The following is an 18,212-nucleotide window of genomic DNA, read 5'->3' as shown; positions in this document are numbered from 1 at the left end:
TTTTTGAACTTCCCCAAATTGAATAGTTACAAACTGTGATCTCCTACCCATTGGGGGCTCAGTCACTACTCAAATTGAATGCATATGGGGTTTCACTGCAGGCAGGAGAAGCTTTAGTTCTGTCTGATGTGGGTTGCAATCCACATCCCATCGCAACACATCTTTGTATCTTCTGAGTAAGGTTGTCTTCAACGAAGAATAAATTAGGTTGAACTTGCAGGTATCTATTTTGTATAAATTAATGGAGAAATCAAATGTGCTTTTTCCTCCCATTGTTTTCTTTAGGGTTTTGCCATTTAGCATTGCCTAATGACACATATACAGAAGGATTTCCATTTGATGGAGATGAACCCAATTTCCCCCTGGTTGATCTATGCTTTGTTGGACTGATGTCTATGATTGATCCACCCCGTGCTGCTGTACCAGATGCTGTTGGCAAGTGCAGAAGTGCTGGGATCAAGGTAAAAATGACTCCCCTGAATTGCACCAAAACACAGGAAATTGATTTAAAACTAGCTTTATTCACCGTGTGATAATTGTGCAGTAGTGAAGCAGCTTGGAGTCAGTTTTCCTGTGTTAGGAAATGTAAAAGATTTTTAAAAACTCTGTGCCAATTAGAGAAAAAGAAAATCTGGTAAATTGTTCTCTGAATATTAAAGGCGATCAAAAAAATGTTCCATGTATCGCATAGCCCAATATCTCACTTGTTTTTTGTGCTGCAATATCAGCCTCAGTCGGAGGTTTGCTCCCTTTTGAATATTTGTACTGCCATCCGCATTCATTCCACGACCTGGTAACTTGTTCCAAAGGTCAATGCCCCTGTGAGAAAGAAAAATCTGGCATGAACCTAATTCTATGCTTGCATAACCTACACATATCCCCTATTTTTTCTCTCTCTCTCGTTTCTAATACAAATAGTCATACTGCTGGACATCGACCTATTCCTTTCATCTCCTTTGTTTCCCTAACACTTGCGCTTTTTTAAAGCAGACCCAAATCTAATCCGATCATGATAAACTAAGGGATTTTAATCCATTGTCACTCGTTAATTGTTCTTCGTGACCTCTTATCACCCATTATGTGAAAGGACAAAGACTTGACACAATATTGAGCACAGTAAATATTAATGCTCTATAACATGCAGATCATTTTCCTGCTGGGTAGACTTCAGTTTTGAATGCTGCATGTTGTAAATGTGGTTGACATTAATTCAATCAACAGGCATAATAATGCATTGATGTGTTAAATGACATCAGTCAAATGGGTGGCCATTGCTTCTCCAAGTTTTTAAATTCTTCTTATCAATGGAAACCTATGGCCAATTCTCCCAAAGCCATCATCCAAATTACTAAGAAAGATTGAGCGTAACTGCTCAAACACCTATAACTGCAGGACACTATTGGTAAACTGGACTCGTGCAAAATCACGATCATTAACCTACTTGCAAGAATACAAATAATTCCATAATCTTCCCTCCGGTCCAATTCTTCCTTTATAAAATATTTGGGATGGCACAGTGGTTAGCACTGCTGCCTCACAGCACCAGGGACCCAGGTTCGATTCCCTGCTTGGGTCACTGCCTGTGCGGAGTCTGCACGTTCTCCTCGTGTCTGCGAGGGTTTCCTCTGGTTTGTTCCCACAGTCCAAAAATGGGTGGGTTAGGTGGATTGGCAATGCTAAGTTGCCCCTCAGTGTCTGGGGGATTAGCAGGGTAAATGAGGTTATGGGGATAGGGCCTGAGTGGGATTGTGGTTGGTGCAGATTTAATGGGCTGAATGGCCTCCTCCTGCACTGTAGGATTTTATGATTCTATTGTGTGACACTTTATCAAAAGCGTTTGAAATCTCTGTAGACTGTTCCAATTATCTCTAAGCAAGAATGTCATTTTTTTTTGTTCCTGATCCATATTTTCAACATGTACGTCATAGGTTATCATGGTAACTGGTGACCATCCAATCACAGCTAAAGCCATTGCTAAGGGTGTGGGTATCATCTCTGAAGGAAATGAGACTATAGAAGACATTGCTGCTCGCCTGAACATTCCCAGTAGTCAAGTTAATCCCAGGTAAGAAGAAGCTGGAAGGCTGGATGATTTTTTTTCCCTTCGTAGTTCAGTGTTGCCAAGGTCAATTGTTAACATCTTTGCCACCCTGACTCCGATTCCCTAACTCAGGACTGGAGGGGAATGGAATCTGGGTTCTTTCGGTGTAACAAAGCAGAGTTTCTCTCCTTCCTGAGAGCCACTGGAGAAGAGAGCCTTTAGTAGTTTATAATTTAAAACTGACTGTAACTCTTCCAATGACTTGATAAACAAAAGCACAAGTAACTGGGCCAAACAAATCATATGGTTCCAATCCTGGCATATGTTCTGAATTAACTTCAGCACTGCTACCCAGAGACCAGCTAAGCTTGAGTTCTGTCCCTAAAGCTGGATATTGGGAGTGAATCAACCAGAATACTTGTTCCTAATTGCTATCCAATGGCCCCTAGTAGGAAAATATCACGTGAGGTGGGATCAGTTTCATCTGTGACTCTTCCAATGGTTCGATAGGTGTGATTATCAGACTGTTAAAATGCGAATGGTGGTCACAAATAACTTCTAAGTATTGCCATGTTACTGAGCCGCATTTTGGACTTGTGACAGGGATGCCAAAGCCTGTGTTGTCCATGGTTCAGAACTCAAAGACCTAACCGCAGAACAGCTGGACGACATCTTACACTATCACACAGAGATAGTCTTTGCTCGAACTTCTCCTCAACAGAAACTGATTATCGTGGAAGGCTGTCAACGACAGGTAGGAAACTGCCACACTTGTGAATGAGAGAGTGCTTTTTCTCTCCCCATTAATCAAAGGATTTGTATAGTATTTTGTCATATTTCAAACTACTCCACATAGTAGTTGAGAGTGGAAGAGCAAGAGAAAGCCTTGGGTTTAAATGGTACATTTTGAAGATTAGCTTTGACAAAGGGTCATCTGGACTCGAAACGTCAGCTCTTTTCTCTCCTTACAGATGCTGCCAGACCTGAGATTTTGCAGCATTTTCTCTTGGTTGAAAATTATTTGCGTGATGCAGGATTTATTCACTCAAATATCTTAGAGATATGGAAAAAACATAGAAGATAGGAGCAGGAGTGGGTTATTCATTATCATGGCTGACCTCCAACTCAGTGGCCTATTCCCACAAGTATCTTTGGATCCCTAAGAGTGCTAATTCTTTCTTGAAAAACATAAAATGTTTTGTCTTCAACTGATTTCTGTGGTAGAGAATTCCACAGGCTTGCCATCATCTGCATAAAAATATTTCTCATTTCAGTCCTAAATTCCAATTTTCTTAGACTCTGACCCCTGGTTCTGGACTCCCTCACCATCGGGAGTATCTTCCCTGATTCTACCCTGTCTAATCCTTTTAGAATTTTTATGGTTTTTGAGATTCCCCCCTCATGCTTCTAAACTCCGGCATATATAATCCTCCTCCTACATCAGTCCAGCAATCCCAGGAATCAGTCTGGTAAACTTTCACTGCATTCCCCCATAACAAGAACATCCTTCCTCAGATGAGATCAGAACTGCACACAACATATCAGATGTGGCCTCACTAAGGCCCTGTATAATTGCAGCAAGACATCCCTGCTCCTATACTCAAACCCCCTCACTGTGAAGGCCAGCATACCATTTGCCTCCTTCACTGGTTGCTGCATCTGCAGGTGTCTTTCAGTGACTGGTAGACAAGGCCACCCAGGTCTTGTTGCACATTCCCCCCTCTCACTCTACAGCCACGCAGATTGTAATCTGTCATCTTGTTTTTGCTGCCGAAGTGGAGAACTTCACATTTTTCTACATTATACTGCATCTGCCATGCATTTGCCCACTCAGTGTCCAAACCGCGCTGAAGCATCTCTGCCTCCTCCTCACAGTTCACCATCCCAGCCAGCTTTGTGTCATCTGCAAACTTGGAGATATTACATTTAGTTCCCTGCTCTAAATTATTGATGTATATTGTTAATAGCTGGGATCCCTGCAGTACCCCACTTTCAAGGAAAAAGACTTGTTTATTCCTACTCTTGTTTCTTGTCTGCTTACCAGTTTTCTATCCATCTCAATACACTACACCCAATCCCAAGTGCTTTAATTTTACATGCTAATCTCTTATGTGGGACCTTGTCGAGAGTCTTCTGAAAGTCCAAATAAACTACATCCACTGGCTCCCTATCAATTCTACTCGTTACATCCTTGAAGCATTCCAACAGATTTATCGAGCATGATTTCCCTTTCTTAAATCCATGCCCACTCTGTCCAATCCTACCACTATTTACAAATGCTCTGCTATAAAATCTTTGATAATAGGCTCCAGCAATTTCCCTACTACCAACGTCAGGCCAACTGGTCTGTAATTCCCTGTTTTCTCTCTACCTTTTTTAAATAGTGGGGCTAGATTAGCTACCCTCCAATCTGTAAGACTTATTCCAGAGCCTATAGAATCTTGGAAGATAACCACCAGTGCATCCACAGTTTCTAGGGCCACTTCCTTTAGTACTCTGGGATGTAGATTATCTGGCTCTAGAGATGTATCGGCAATCCACTCAATTTCCCCAACACCATTTCCTACTCATTTCCTTCCATTCCTTCCACTCACTAGCCTAGCTTTCCAAACATGTCTGGTACGTTATTTGTGTCCTCCTTTGTGAAGACAGAACCGTAGTACGTATTCAGTTGGTCAACCAATTCTTTGTTCCCCAGTATAAATTCCCTTGCTTCCAACTGTAAGGGACCTGCATTTGTCGTCTTCAATCTTTTTTTCTCTATCACAACTCACGATGGTTAGCACTGCTCACAGGGACCTGGGTTGGATTCCCGGCTTGGGTCACTGTGTGGAGTTTGCACGTTCTCCCTGTGTCTGTGTGGGTTTCTTCCGGGTGCTCCGGTTTCCTCCCACAGTCCAAAGATGTGCGGGTTAGGTGAATTGGCCATGCTAAATTCTGCCTCAGTGTACCCGAACAGGCGCTGGAGTGTGGCGACTAGGGGATTTTCACAGTAACTTCATTGCGTACTTGTGACAAATAAATAAACTGTACTCTGTTTTCTGTCTCTACCTCTCAACCAGTATCCATCTTGAGGTGCATGATTGCTTCTATTTGTGTGCGCTTTTATTTTTGCTAGTAAATCTCTTGTATGAAACCCTAACAAATGCTTTCTGTAAGTCTGTCGAGACAACATCCTATTAGCACTCCCCTGAACAACATGTCAATAAGATATTATTTAAAAAGGAAGACTTCCAATTATACCGTGGTTTTCGTGACCAATAGACATCTCAAAGTACTTTGCAACCTGTGAAGTATAGTCACAGTTATAATGTAAGAAAGCCAGCAGCCCATTTGCACACAGCAAGCTCCTCCAAGCACATAATGTGTTAATGAACAAATATTGGCCCGGACAGTCGCCTAATTCCCCTGCTCCTCTTTATTATCGTGCCCTGGAATTCACCTGAAAGTTCAGATAGAGCCTCAGTTTAATGTTTCATCCGAATGATCGCACCTCAAAGTGTACTTTCCCCACAAAGGACATCACACCCTATATATTACCGTATATCTTGGGTTGCAACAAAATCACTTTTTAAGTGACTTTTGAACTGCAATCGCTGTTATGGTGTAGGCAGCGCAGCAGCCAATCTGTGCATACTCAAATAACAAAGTGGAAACGACCAGATAATTTGTTTTTCTGATGTTCATTGAGGGATAAATATTGGCTAGGATAGTGGGATAACTCCCCAGTTGCTCTTCAAAATAGTGTCATCGGATATTTACATCCCCCTGAGGGTGCATAAAGGGCCTTGGTTTAGCATCTTGTCCAAAAACAAGCACCTCTTAACAGCACATCAGTCCTTCAGTAGAGCAGTGGAATGCAGCCTTGGGTTTAATGCATAACTTCTAGAGTGGAACTTTGCAACTCAGAGGTGAGTGCTACCAGTTGAGCCAAGGTTGACAAATGGTGTGATCATGTTTTGATTTAATTTTTCTGCAGGGTGCCATCGTAGCTGTGACAGGTGATGGTGTGAATGACTCTCCTGCTCTGAAGAAGGCTGATATTGGTGTCGCTATGGGTATTGCTGGCTCTGATGTGTCCAAGCAAGCTGCTGACATGATCCTGCTGGATGATAACTTTGCTTCTATTGTCACTGGTGTGGAAGAAGGTGAGAGTCATATTTTAAGCTGACGCAAAGTTTTGGTGTTTGGAATTTCTCCATTTCTAACATATCGAAAATGGTGGATATATAGAACAAAGTTCTTCTGGCATTTTCCATTTTTATTTCAGATTTGTACAATTTTACCTTTTCAGTCCTCTGCGAACACGTGCATTCTAGTTGGGCTAGATCAGTAGAGAATACATAGAACATAGAACATTACAGCGCAGAACAGGCCCTTCGGCCCACGATGTTGCACCGACCAGTAAAAAAAAAAACTGAAAATACTTAATACATAAATAGAGAATACACAACTTGTTACTGCAACTCGAGTTATGGTGGGATGTTAATGTTTCGGACTTCAGTGGGGAGGGTTGGAAGATGATCAGCATGGTTCAGCTCCTCCTATGTGTTCAGTAACTGCAAAAAAGTGTGCACATGATTTCTAAAAATCAGAATAACATTAACTCAGCTGTGATGATGCAGTGATCAAATAACTTCTTGACACTTGGCTGTCCAGCTTCATATGTAGAATATCTCTAAGGTATTGAAGGGTTGCTGTCTGCTGTGAGAATGTGTCCAGCTTAACAGACCACCTTGAGATGAAGGGCAAGGGCAAGAAAGTTGGAAGGGAAAGAGTTTTGATCGTACGGTGGGTAGTCCAGGCATGAGTCTTGATATTTAAACTTGCAGTGTACTCAATCACTATTGTATCTTGGTTGGAGCTGAATAATGCCTGTGCCCTTTTAAGAATTCAATGGCCTGCTTCTGATGTTTCATGGAATTGCCCATTGACATTTGTTTTTGGAATTCCTTACTGTTTTATAAGAAATACAAAATCCACAGCCCAGCTTGCACAGATTTGGTGTTTTATTTAATTACTTCTCCAAATTTTGATGTGATCTTTTTACAGGTCGCCTGATTTTTGATAACCTGAAGAAATCCATTGCTTACACTTTAACCAGCAATATCCCTGAAATCACACCTTTCCTGTTTTTCATCATCGCAAACGTCCCACTGCCACTTGGAACTGTTACCATCCTCTGCATTGATCTGGGTACTGACATGGTAAGTTTGTAGTCCATTCCTTTGGAGTTATTTTTATTGAAGTGGATGTTTTAAGCTTTATGATTGTGTTGGCATTTTCTTTGCTGTTCACTAGCCAGTGAACGTCGTCCTCTCAGGCTGCTTATCATCCTTTTGAGTCATTGATAGGAGAATGACCCCCCTAACTATTCCACCCCCCCCCCTCCCTCTCTCTCTCTCTCATGATCCTGAGGCTTGCATTGCATATCGCTGTTCTGTTGCCCTGCCAATTCAATGCATGGCAACAAAATGTTGAAGCTAGTTGCATGTAAATAAGTGAAGCCGTCCTAGTGTGGTTTGGGACAGTTGTTTCACTAATGATTGCTGTTCTTTGCAGGTTCCTGCCATCTCTCTTGCTTATGAACAGGCTGAAAGTGATATAATGAAGAGACAGCCCCGTAACCCCAAGACTGACAAACTGGTGAATGAAAGATTGATCAGTATGGCCTATGGACAGATTGGTGAGCGATGATTTGGTTGGCCATTCTAACATTTCACTTTTCACCATTTTGAAAAGTATGCAGATATTGCGCACAATACAATGGTTAAGTTCCACATAGCCGCCAACATATTCCATCTGGCAAAACACAAAGTTCTATTTGGTGTAGGGGAATCCAGAACCAAGGATGACTGTTTGAAACTTCAGTCTGGGATGAATCCAGTCAAGTTTACAGTAGTGCTATATTTGGCTTGATCAACACCAGGTTGGAATGTTAGCCAAAGCATCCATTCTTGTACTGCAGCACAGTGACTGTGGGAGTGACTATCATGTGAGGACAGGATGGAGCCTGGTATTCGAATAAGCTGCTCCTGCTCACTGTACTTAAACATAAAGAATGGACATTTAGATGTGGTACTTAGGAGGTGTGTAACAATGCACCTCAGCAAATTGCAGTTGAATAGAGGCAATCACACTTGAGTACAAGGTCAGCACTTGCAGGGGAAGAATGCATGTAATTCAAGGAGGGGACAAATGGCACTCTTTACAGATGAACTGTGAGCAGCAATATGATTGGAACAGATTATATATTTCAGCAAGTGGCATTGGGGGTCAAACTAAAATCCTTTTTTCCATTTGTTTTTGGACTTATCTATTGAAAATTGTGATGCTTGCACAAAGTTGCCTTGTACTCAGGAACACCGTGTTCATTCCCTAACTGATTGACGTGCACCTAATTGGTTTTGAGTAACTCTTTTATATTTGGACATTGTTTCACCAGGTAGTTCAGTTGGAATTTGATGAATGCAAATTGCTTGATAGAATGTAGTACTGCAAGATTTTTCTGTTTCTATACAAACTGTTACATTTGCTATGTTTTGGCTGTTTTTCAAACCATTCCAGAAGTTAGCTCATCCCATCCCAGTGAAATGGTCCTGTTATATAGAGTAAAACTTTAGAAATCTTCCAAGAACCTGAAATATCTTTTCTCTCAAGTGTTACTGTTTTGCAATAACAAGTGAAATGTGTCATTGTCAGACTTGACAGTGGGCATGTTTGAGAAGAGGTAAATATGGTGAAAGCTGAGGCTCTAGTACAGATCCTTAGAGGAACACTATTTGCCACACCCTGCAAATTGGGGTGCACAGCCTTTCTCACAACTGTTTTCTGTCTCTACCTCCCAACCAATATCCATCTCAAGGTGCATGGCTGCTTCTATTTGTGTGCGCTTTTATTTTTGCTCGTAAATCTCTTGTGTGAAACCCTAACAAATGTTTTCTGTAAGTCTGTCTAGACAATGTCCTATTAGCACTCCCCTGAACAAGTCAATAATTTGGTTAGGTGGATTGGCCATGCTAAATTCTCCCTCAGTGTATCCGAACAGGTGCCGGAGTGTGGCGACTGGGGGATTTTCACAGTAACTTCATTGCAGTGTTAATGTAAGCCTATTTGTAACACTAATAAATAAACTTTGAACTTCTCACATTTTAACTAGATTAATCAAACATACTTATTTGTCACAAGTCCACGGTGACTCTCTGAGCATCTGTCATTGTCCCCAATGACAGATTGTAATCAAGTTTCTCCCACTGGTTTATTTTTATTTGCACTGCAGATATTTTGCCCTTTTCACCTGCTGTGTAGATACAAAGTACCCGTTTGCCAAGCTACATTTCCTTTATTGTCAAGTTCTGCGTCACATCTGTCTTTTATAAACCTACATTTTCCATAGTTGCTCTTTATCAACATAACTATAACAATTTTACTGTTGTCTTTATAACCTTTAAGTATTTTTTGGCAACTCTTAAAATTTTATTGTTTTGTTGCTTTTTAGAACTTGGCTGGATTTTCACATTTTTATGCATTTGTAGAAACCTCTTGTAGACTTATGCTGTATCGTATCTCATTTAACCATGGTTTACCTCATTACACAAGTAGTGCTTTGCCTTGATAGGACAACTTGGATATCTTGTACCAGATATCATCTTCAGTTGGGCCAGTTTGCTGTGGCAAGTTTATACCATAGCCCTTAAAAGTTAACCTTAGTTAAGTTTAATATTCTTGTGTATGACTTTTCCCTTGTTAAATTGATCATGTTATTGTAACTGCTTACAAGATGTTCCCTTACTGTCAGATTGCTAATTCTGGCTTGTTATACAACTAGTATGTCCTGGATGTTGGAGTAAAGCACTGTCCGAGGAAACTGTTCCAAGTATACCGATATCTCTTCCTTCAACTGCTGTCGTAGTGTACTTTATCAATGTTGCTTGTCGTCTTTTTCCAATTTCCCTCAACTATGCAATCTAAGAGATTGTTTTGGAAGATGCGTTGCTTAATTCTTTGAGAGATTTGGAGCAAGAATTTTTAAAAATATAATTGCTTCTGTCCAGGAATGATTCAGGCTTTGGGTGGTTTCTTCACATATTTTGTGATCTTGGCTGAGAATGGATTCCTCCCATCGGATCTAATTGGGAAGCGTGTGACTTGGGATGACCGGTGGATAAGTGAAGTAGAAGACAGCTATGGTCAACAATGGGTATGTAGAAGTCTCCTTACTGCCGTATATTGGTGAGAACCAAAGGCTGGTTACCTGCAATATAGTCAGTTTAGACTCCGGGGACATATAATCCCTCAATAATGACTTTGGAAGCTTGATAATTACAATAGCTTAGTCCATGCCACAGAATGCACACTTTCTAACAAACTGCTTTGAGCATCATATAGAGCAGCTTATTTAGAGTAATAGTATTTCGCTTCTACAGTGGGACTTGGGTTGGCCACAAAATCTTTTGTGGAGTTTGGGCCTAATTTACACAAAAATACTTTTTATTGGCCAAAGCAGACTCTTGATCCTTCAATACAATGGGTATTTGGATATCCAGGATCTGGTAGAATTTAATTTGGTGCATTTCTGCTATCGAGGCTCTAGGACAACGGTGGGTTTGGGGATGCTAGTAAATTAATTTTTACATCTCTAGAATGGAAAAATTGGGGTCACTAGGCACTCGATTGTTTAATACTCAATCAGAAAGTAACAATTCACTTTGTAGAAGGGTCCCTCGGCTACAATGAATAATCAAGCTTTCAGTAAGTTGGAGGATGTTTATGAACGTGGATAAAAGAGGGGCCATAATTTCACTCGAGATCCAAGACAAAGGAGGAAATGTAATTCGAGTGCATGAACTGTTTTGTTATCAACGCTGGAATGTTGTCATCACTTCCCCTCAGAGCAAATTTCCATCACTGGGTTGGAGTTTATTCTGTGGCATGCCTCTGAAATAAAATGAATGCTCCAAAATCTCATTGCACTTTGGTATATCAAGTTTAGAGTTCTCTGACTCTCCCTCTGAGCATTTGAAAAATCTAAATCCGCTTCCCTCTAATACTTCTGTGCTTTTTCAGACTTATGAGCAGCGGAAAATTGTGGAGTTCACATGCCATACTTCGTTCTTCATCAGCATTGTGATTGTGCAGTGGGCTGACTTAATAATCTGTAAGACCAGAAGGAACTCCGTCTTCCAACAAGGAATGAAGTAAATATTTCACCAATATGATTGGGAGGAAGGGAGGCTGCACCAATCAATAGCATTATATGAAATAATCACGGTTGACATCCTTGATGAAAGAATTTCAGAATCAAGTCGTCTTTGCTTTATTCCAATGGAATGTATTTGAGACTAATGGAGCAGAGGATAAACTTGATAAAGTGTGATGTAAAGTCACCCATTTATTTTCCAAGCGAATACACTGTATGCTGCACTATATTGCTGCAAACTGTCACAGTTTCAATATCTGGTCTGTACCATGTTACCTGACCTACTTTGCTGTATTATAATTGACATCTACACCTTGGACCAGAGTTAGTTGGAATCAGCCAGCTTTCCTGGAATTGGTTCCTATCTATTGGTTTTATTGTCCCCCAACTCCTTTCTGGTAAAGTGCATAGGTGAAAGCAATGTGAGGACAACATCAAAGTCACTGAATTAATAACCTGATAGCACCGAGTCTTATAAATGGGTAATCATTTAACTTCTTATCCCAAATGAAACTACCCCCTCCCCAGCTGAGAGTTTATGTTCAGAAATGGGAATCCTAGAAGTGTATTTTGGATGATGAATGCTTTATGTTGCCTTCCCTCAATAACATATTTCCATGTTTCACAGGAATAAAATTCTCATCTTTGGTCTGTTTGAAGAGACGGCACTTGCTGCTTTCCTTTCATACTGCCCTGGTACTGATATAGCACTGAGGATGTACCCACTCAAGTAAGTGATTGTCATTTTCCAACTGGATTCCTACAGTAGTGGTTGTTTTTAGTTCCAAATAACAAGCACCTCCTAGTGTTCAGATTTGCTGTCATGCAACCATTCTATTTTTGGTTAACATCCTCTTGTTAGATCTTCAATCAGTTTTTTTTTGCTTTCTTTCAGACCTAACTGGTGGTTCTGTGCCTTTCCATACAGTCTCCTCATATTTCTTTATGATGAAATGCGGAGGTTCATCATCCGTAGGAACCCTGGAGGTAATTTAGAATTCTTTATGACATCGGGTGCAATCTTATCGGCCGTTCGCGCCATGCTTCTGCTGCCGCGAGGTCGGAGAATTTGGTGTCCAACCGAATCTCCGTTCACTGCAGTGGGATGGGAAAATCCCACCGGCGTGATGGCTGTAAGATTCCGGCCATTGTGCTTGAAAATATTTAATGTGAATTTGTAAATAAGCTAGCCAGTTGTGGTATGGGGCATATAAAGCAAGTATTTCTGTTCTCTTGCCGATCTGAACGAGGTTGTCTACTAGCTTCTCTGGGTTAAAGATACTAGCTGGGGTAATAGGAAATCATCTGGGGTTCGGCTCCCAATTGGTGGTCCAGTGAAGCCTGCCTAGAAATGCATGAATGTGGATGCTCCATGAGGACATGACCAGCTTAGCTGGGAAATTCCGCTGCAGTCTACCAGCAGGCATTTGCTGCCTCACTTTAGGCATGAAAAGCAGCCACATAGGTGGGTTATTTACTGGGCAATACCCATTTGGTTGCAGGATCGCCACACTGTTACTTCAGGAGAGCAAGTGTGGAGTGGGGGGGGGGGGAGGATAAAAAAACAGAACAGGGACAATAAATCAGTCAAAATAAAAAAGCGAGTTACATAATGACACTTGATTGTCTCAAGTTTTGTTTATCTTGTACTTTTCATAAAAATGTGTTGCTTGACTTCTTTCTTTTTTGTTACTAGGTTGGGTGGAGCAAGAAACGTATTATTAGAAGAACAAATGCTAATACATTTCTTCAGTTTGTTTGTCTGCCTTAACTATTAAACATTTACTAAAGTGCTAATTGTGGTGAATGGAGATGGACTGTTTTGTAAGAAACAAAACTGAAAATGTCAGTGGTTTTATATAAACTTTTTACAAGTATAATTTAAATAAATTGGATTATGTCTGTCTGTGTGTGTAATGTTTTTAATATTTTAATTATACAACCGCTTAATATACACCACTTGCATTGAGTATTAAAACCACTTTAAGGTATTTGCTTGCTTTTCTTATACCTTGCAGTACTGGTTATCAATCTTGTCTGAAACAGGCCTGTGGGTATTTTATGCATCCTTAGACTGAACAGTACTGCTTCAATTAAATAAAGGGGAACCCTCAGCTCAGTTGGCAGGACAGCTGCATGTTAGAACTTTTTAGCATTTTAGACTACGTGGACGCACATTTGAAATTCTATAACAAGTGTACAGACAAGAGTTGGAAAGTGAGATTCGGCTGGATTAGCCCTTTTCAGCTAATGCAGTTCAAGATGGGCTGCCTTCAATGCCATTAGTTTCTGATTCCATGCATGGTGTACATTTTTAGCACATCAGCAATGAATGAATAGAATTATATCTTTTCACTGTTGAGATGTGCTCTCATGGGGTGGCACAGTGGTTAGACCCAGGTTCAATTCCTGGCTTGGGTCACTGTCTGTGCGGAGTTTGCACATTCTCCCCGTGTCTGTGTGCTCTGTCCATAAAAATGTCCATAGACATGCAGGTTAGGTGCATTGGTCATGCTAAATTCTCTCTGTTTACTTGAATAGGTGCTGGAGTGTGGCGACTAGGGGATTTTCACAGTAACTTCAATGCAGTGTTGATGTAAGCCTATTTGTGACCGATAAATAAACTTTTAGTAATGTTGGAATGTCAAAAGTTACATTGACTGCAGTTTTTGGACTTATTTGTTCATTAACACTCACTTTTGAAACCCTTGGATGTTGCATCTTCTTGAAATCAATCTGCATTGTGATTTACCAGGACTCTGGATTAAGTGAATGTTTATCTAGCCTTGTGGAACTTTACACCACCCACCACTTCAGATTAAATATGCATGCTGGAGGTGGTTACAATGATATTCACGCATTAAATTTTCTTTTTGACTTTTCCCCTCTGTTTACAAGCAGTTTCCAACAGTCTCCTGCAATTGAATTTACTAACCTATCTTCAGCCTTCCCTATAGTCAGATCCAATCTGAATCTTTCAAATGTTTCAATTTTGAGGTAGCGGACCATTGTCTAGTATTTTGAGATGTACTTCATTTTACACATAGATTTATAGGCTGGTTGCTAAAAGGAGCCATTTGGGGTTCCCTATATGACACCCTTGACAGATGAGGTTATTAGAAAAGCAACGTGGGTATTGATATTTTAGAAATCTTGTTGAATTGTTCATAGGTTATAAATTGATAAATGATGTCAGTCGAGTAGACATTTCGGACTCAAAATCTTGAGCCACCTTACACCATTTATTTGTGAGCTTTTCATGCATAGATATTGGGGTCCATTCACTCTATTTGGTCTTCCCTCTGCCATCCATTGTTCATCATCCTCATCCACTGCATGCCATCATCAGCCCCTGCTCTTTCCCCACCTCACCCAACCTTCCTTCCACATTGGCTCCCTTGTCTTCATTAAACCACCACCACCCCCCCCCCCCCCCCCCCCCTCCTCCCCACTGGCCTCACCTCATACTCTATTCCTAGTTGAACCTTGTAATAGTGGTTGCAAGAGCCCCATAGCACAGTCCTGTCCGGATAGGCACTGATGTGTGGCACTAGCAGAGAAGGCAATTCCTGTACTCCCCAATATCAGGCACAGTACTGATCTGAGACGGTGACACAGTGGGATCCATGAGTCCAGCCGCACAGTCTGTCCATGAAGACCAGTTCAACATGGAGATGGAGGGTAGGAATCGATCTACCCTGGCAGAGTGGTGAACAATGCATCAGGAGGAGCACAGCATCATGGCAGTGTTGCACTCGCCACAAAATCATTTGCAAACTGAGGGCTGCCTTGTACACATCACTCACTAGCAATGAGTTTAAACCAATGTAATTTCCCACTGGCATGATGCAGAATTGGAAGGCCTGACAGGATACCAGTGGCAGCTGTTTTAATGAGATCATGAGATGTAAATGGCATTCATGCAATCAGCCAATGGGAAGACCAATGCCGCACCACTAACCAGCTGTGGGAGAATTACTATGGGGTTTTACATACGTGGGTTTCTCACATTTTTGGCTCCTGCTAGATTTCCGCTCCCACCTGCCACCAAATGGAATAGGAGAATTATGCCCTATATCTTTTTGTAGCCTCCTTGTATCCTCTTCACAACTTCCTTTACCTATCTTTGTGTCATCTGCAACTTTGGCAACTACCCCTTCAAACCATTCATCCAAGTCATTTATGTAAATTGTACAGTTGCAATCCAGCGCTGATCCCTGTGGTACACGACTTATTACATCTTGCCAACCTGAAAAAGACCCATTAACACCACCTCTCTGCTTCCTGTTAGCCAGCCAATATTCCATCCATGGCAATATGTTACCTCCTATACCATAAGCTTTCATTTTCTGCAATAACCCTTGATGTGGCACTTTATTAAATGCCTTCTGGAAATCTAAGTACAGTACATCCATTGGTTCCCCTTTATCCACAGCACATGTTACTTCCTCAAAGAGCTCCAATAAATTGATTAAGCATCATGTCCCTTTCACTAAACCATGTTGACTCTGCCTGATTACCTTAAATTTATTGAAGTGCCCTGCTATCAATTTTTAAATAATAGTTTCAACCAATTTCCCTATGACAGAAGTTAAGCTAATTGGTCTGTAGTTTTCCAATTTCTGTCTCCCTGCCTTTGAGTATTGGTTACATTTGTAATCTTCCAATCCACCATTAAACAGAGAAATTTAGACAAAAAGTTTTTCACTTTTAAATGTTGCAAATCTAGAGCAGAGAAATTGCTGCAAATATCCAGTGCAGAATACAGGTCAGTTAACATTTAGGATGCAGATCGCCGCTGCCTGTGTCCTAACTCATACCAAGTGCTGCTTGTCCTACCACACCTCTGCTTGCTGATCTACATTGGTTCCTAGTCAGGCAATTCTTCCATTTCAAATCTTTCCCATGGCCTCACCCCTCCCTTTCTGTGTAATCTTCAAATCTACAACTCCCTGCGATAGATACCTTCCACCAATTCTGGCCTCTTGATTGTTTCCGATTTTAGTTGCTCTACTGTTGGTGGCTGTGCCTCCAGCTGCCAAAGCCCTATGCCTGAAATTCCCTCCCTAAACCTTTTTGTCTTGCTACCTGTCTTTCCTCCTTTAATATGTTCCTTAAAACCAAACTTTTGGCCAACTGCCCTAATATCGCCTTATGTGGCTTGGCATCGTATGTTTGATAATGCACCAGTCAACATCTTGGGACATTTCATTATGTTTAAAAGTTCAGCACAAGTGCAAGTTGTTATCTATTGCAAATGTACAGCATTTGCAAAGAAACTGGAAGGAAAAGCATATTTGTGCATACAGACATTTGAAAAAGGAAACAGAATAACCCGTAAAGTGCTGAACTGGAATTTGGGAGATGATTAAATGGTGTAAATGCTATTAGCCTGAGACTCACCTGAGGATTCATGCCAGAATAGAAGCTGAGACTGTACTTCCAGAGGAGCTTGCAATCCTTTACAAAAAGACTTGATTGAGTTATAAGGAGAGGTTGGATAGACTGGGACTCTTTTCCTTGGAGCGTAGGAGACTTGGGGGTGATCTTATAGAGGTCTATAAAATAATGAGGGGCTAGATAGATCAGCTAGATAGTCAACATCTTTTCCCAAAGGTAGGGGGGTCTAAAGCTAGAGGGCATAGGTTTAAGGTGAGAGGGAGAGAAAAGGGTCCAGAGAGGCAATGTTTTCACAGAGGGTGGTGAGTGCCTGGAACAAGCTGCCAGAGGAGTTATAGAGGTGGATACAATTTTGTCTTTTAAAAAGCATTTAGACGGTTACATGGGTAGGATGGGTATAGAGGGATATGGGCAATTGGGAATGGTTAAAAAAAAAGGGCAGCATGGACAAGTTGGGCCAAAGGGCCTGTTTCCATGCTGTAAACCTCTATGACTCTCTAATGGGTAAATGGGGTCAATTTAATTCTTGGGGGGGTGGGGTGGGGGGGTTTCTGGCATCCACAGTTGGTATGATAATGAAAAGACTGAACCTGAAGCTTCTAAATTAGAAACAGAGATGACACTGTGATTCTTCCCCCTCTCCCATTGGATTGCAAGGCTCCAGGTCTGTTCTGGGTGAATATATATCCAAAAATAAGATGGCCCATTTCCTCTAAATTAACCTGCTTTTTAAAGTTTAATGCACTGTGCCAGGGAGAGGGAAAAAGAAGCCAATAACTTGATGCATGATGGATAAAAACGTTTGATCTTCTCCTGGGAAGGATGCCTATAAGTTAAATTCAGGACTAATGGGATTGCCTGCTGTCAGTACTACCAGCAGATGGTGAACAGGTCTGATCAGGAAATCCCATTTAACATTTGGACATTTTTTACTTCATTAATTTTTTAATATTCCTTTAGTGGATTTTAATTAAATGAGATTTGTCTTTTTCATGGAGAAACATTTGAAATGTGTATTGGCAATTTGAAGAAGAACATCAGGAAATTAAATAGCTGGTTGGTAAACAACTAGTTTGAGCCTAAATCAGGTTAAGTGTAGCATAATTACAGCAGAATTTAATTCTAATCATTTTGGCAGATCCCAGGCACATCATTGCATCTTAAGGTGACAGCTGAGCAGTTTCATAATACAGGTACACTTTCCGCACAGTTACCCAGTTTCCAACATTATTAAATCAAAATCCACTCAGCAGCATAATGTTAATGAAAAAGTGAGAATACCTTAAAGATAAATTTTATTGTAATAGTATTATCTAAATGGAAAGAAATTACAACATGCTGCTGTGCAGAGGGACCTGGGGGTCCTTGTGCACGAGACACAAAAACCCAGTCTGCAGGTGCAACAGGTGATCAAGAAGGCAAATGGGATGTTGGCCTATATCGCAAGGGGGATAGAAGATAAAAGCAGAAATGTCTTGCTGCATCTGTACAGGGCATTGGTGAGGCCGCAGCTGGAATACTGTGTGCAGTATTGGTCCCCTTATTTGCGGAAGGATATATTGGCCTTGGAGG

General features: G+C 41.0%; 1 protein-coding gene across 1 annotated transcript in view; it reads left to right on the top strand.

Annotated features, from left to right (window-relative positions):
- LOC144506479 (sodium/potassium-transporting ATPase subunit alpha) overlaps nucleotides 1-13,146 on the top strand; it is a 46,988-nt gene extending 33,842 nt beyond the window's left edge. The window contains exons 13-23 of the mRNA XM_078232658.1: nucleotides 286-461; nucleotides 1,929-2,065; nucleotides 2,645-2,795; nucleotides 6,021-6,189; nucleotides 7,094-7,248; nucleotides 7,604-7,727; nucleotides 10,096-10,241; nucleotides 11,108-11,238; nucleotides 11,869-11,970; nucleotides 12,136-12,227; nucleotides 12,937-13,146. Coding sequence (XP_078088784.1) covers nucleotides 286-461; nucleotides 1,929-2,065; nucleotides 2,645-2,795; nucleotides 6,021-6,189; nucleotides 7,094-7,248; nucleotides 7,604-7,727; nucleotides 10,096-10,241; nucleotides 11,108-11,238; nucleotides 11,869-11,970; nucleotides 12,136-12,227; nucleotides 12,937-12,965 — 1,412 coding nt within the window. The 3' untranslated portion in view covers nucleotides 12,966-13,146. The remainder of the gene's footprint in view (nucleotides 1-285; nucleotides 462-1,928; nucleotides 2,066-2,644; nucleotides 2,796-6,020; nucleotides 6,190-7,093; nucleotides 7,249-7,603; nucleotides 7,728-10,095; nucleotides 10,242-11,107; nucleotides 11,239-11,868; nucleotides 11,971-12,135; nucleotides 12,228-12,936) is intronic.
- The last annotated feature ends 5,066 nt before the right edge of the window (nucleotides 13,147-18,212 follow it).

The sequence above is a fragment of the Mustelus asterias genome, chromosome 17 (genome assembly GCF_964213995.1).
Source record: "Mustelus asterias chromosome 17, sMusAst1.hap1.1, whole genome shotgun sequence".
Lineage (NCBI taxonomy): Eukaryota > Metazoa > Chordata > Chondrichthyes > Carcharhiniformes > Triakidae > Mustelus > Mustelus asterias.
This window is presented reverse-complemented; position numbering and strand designations above follow the sequence as displayed.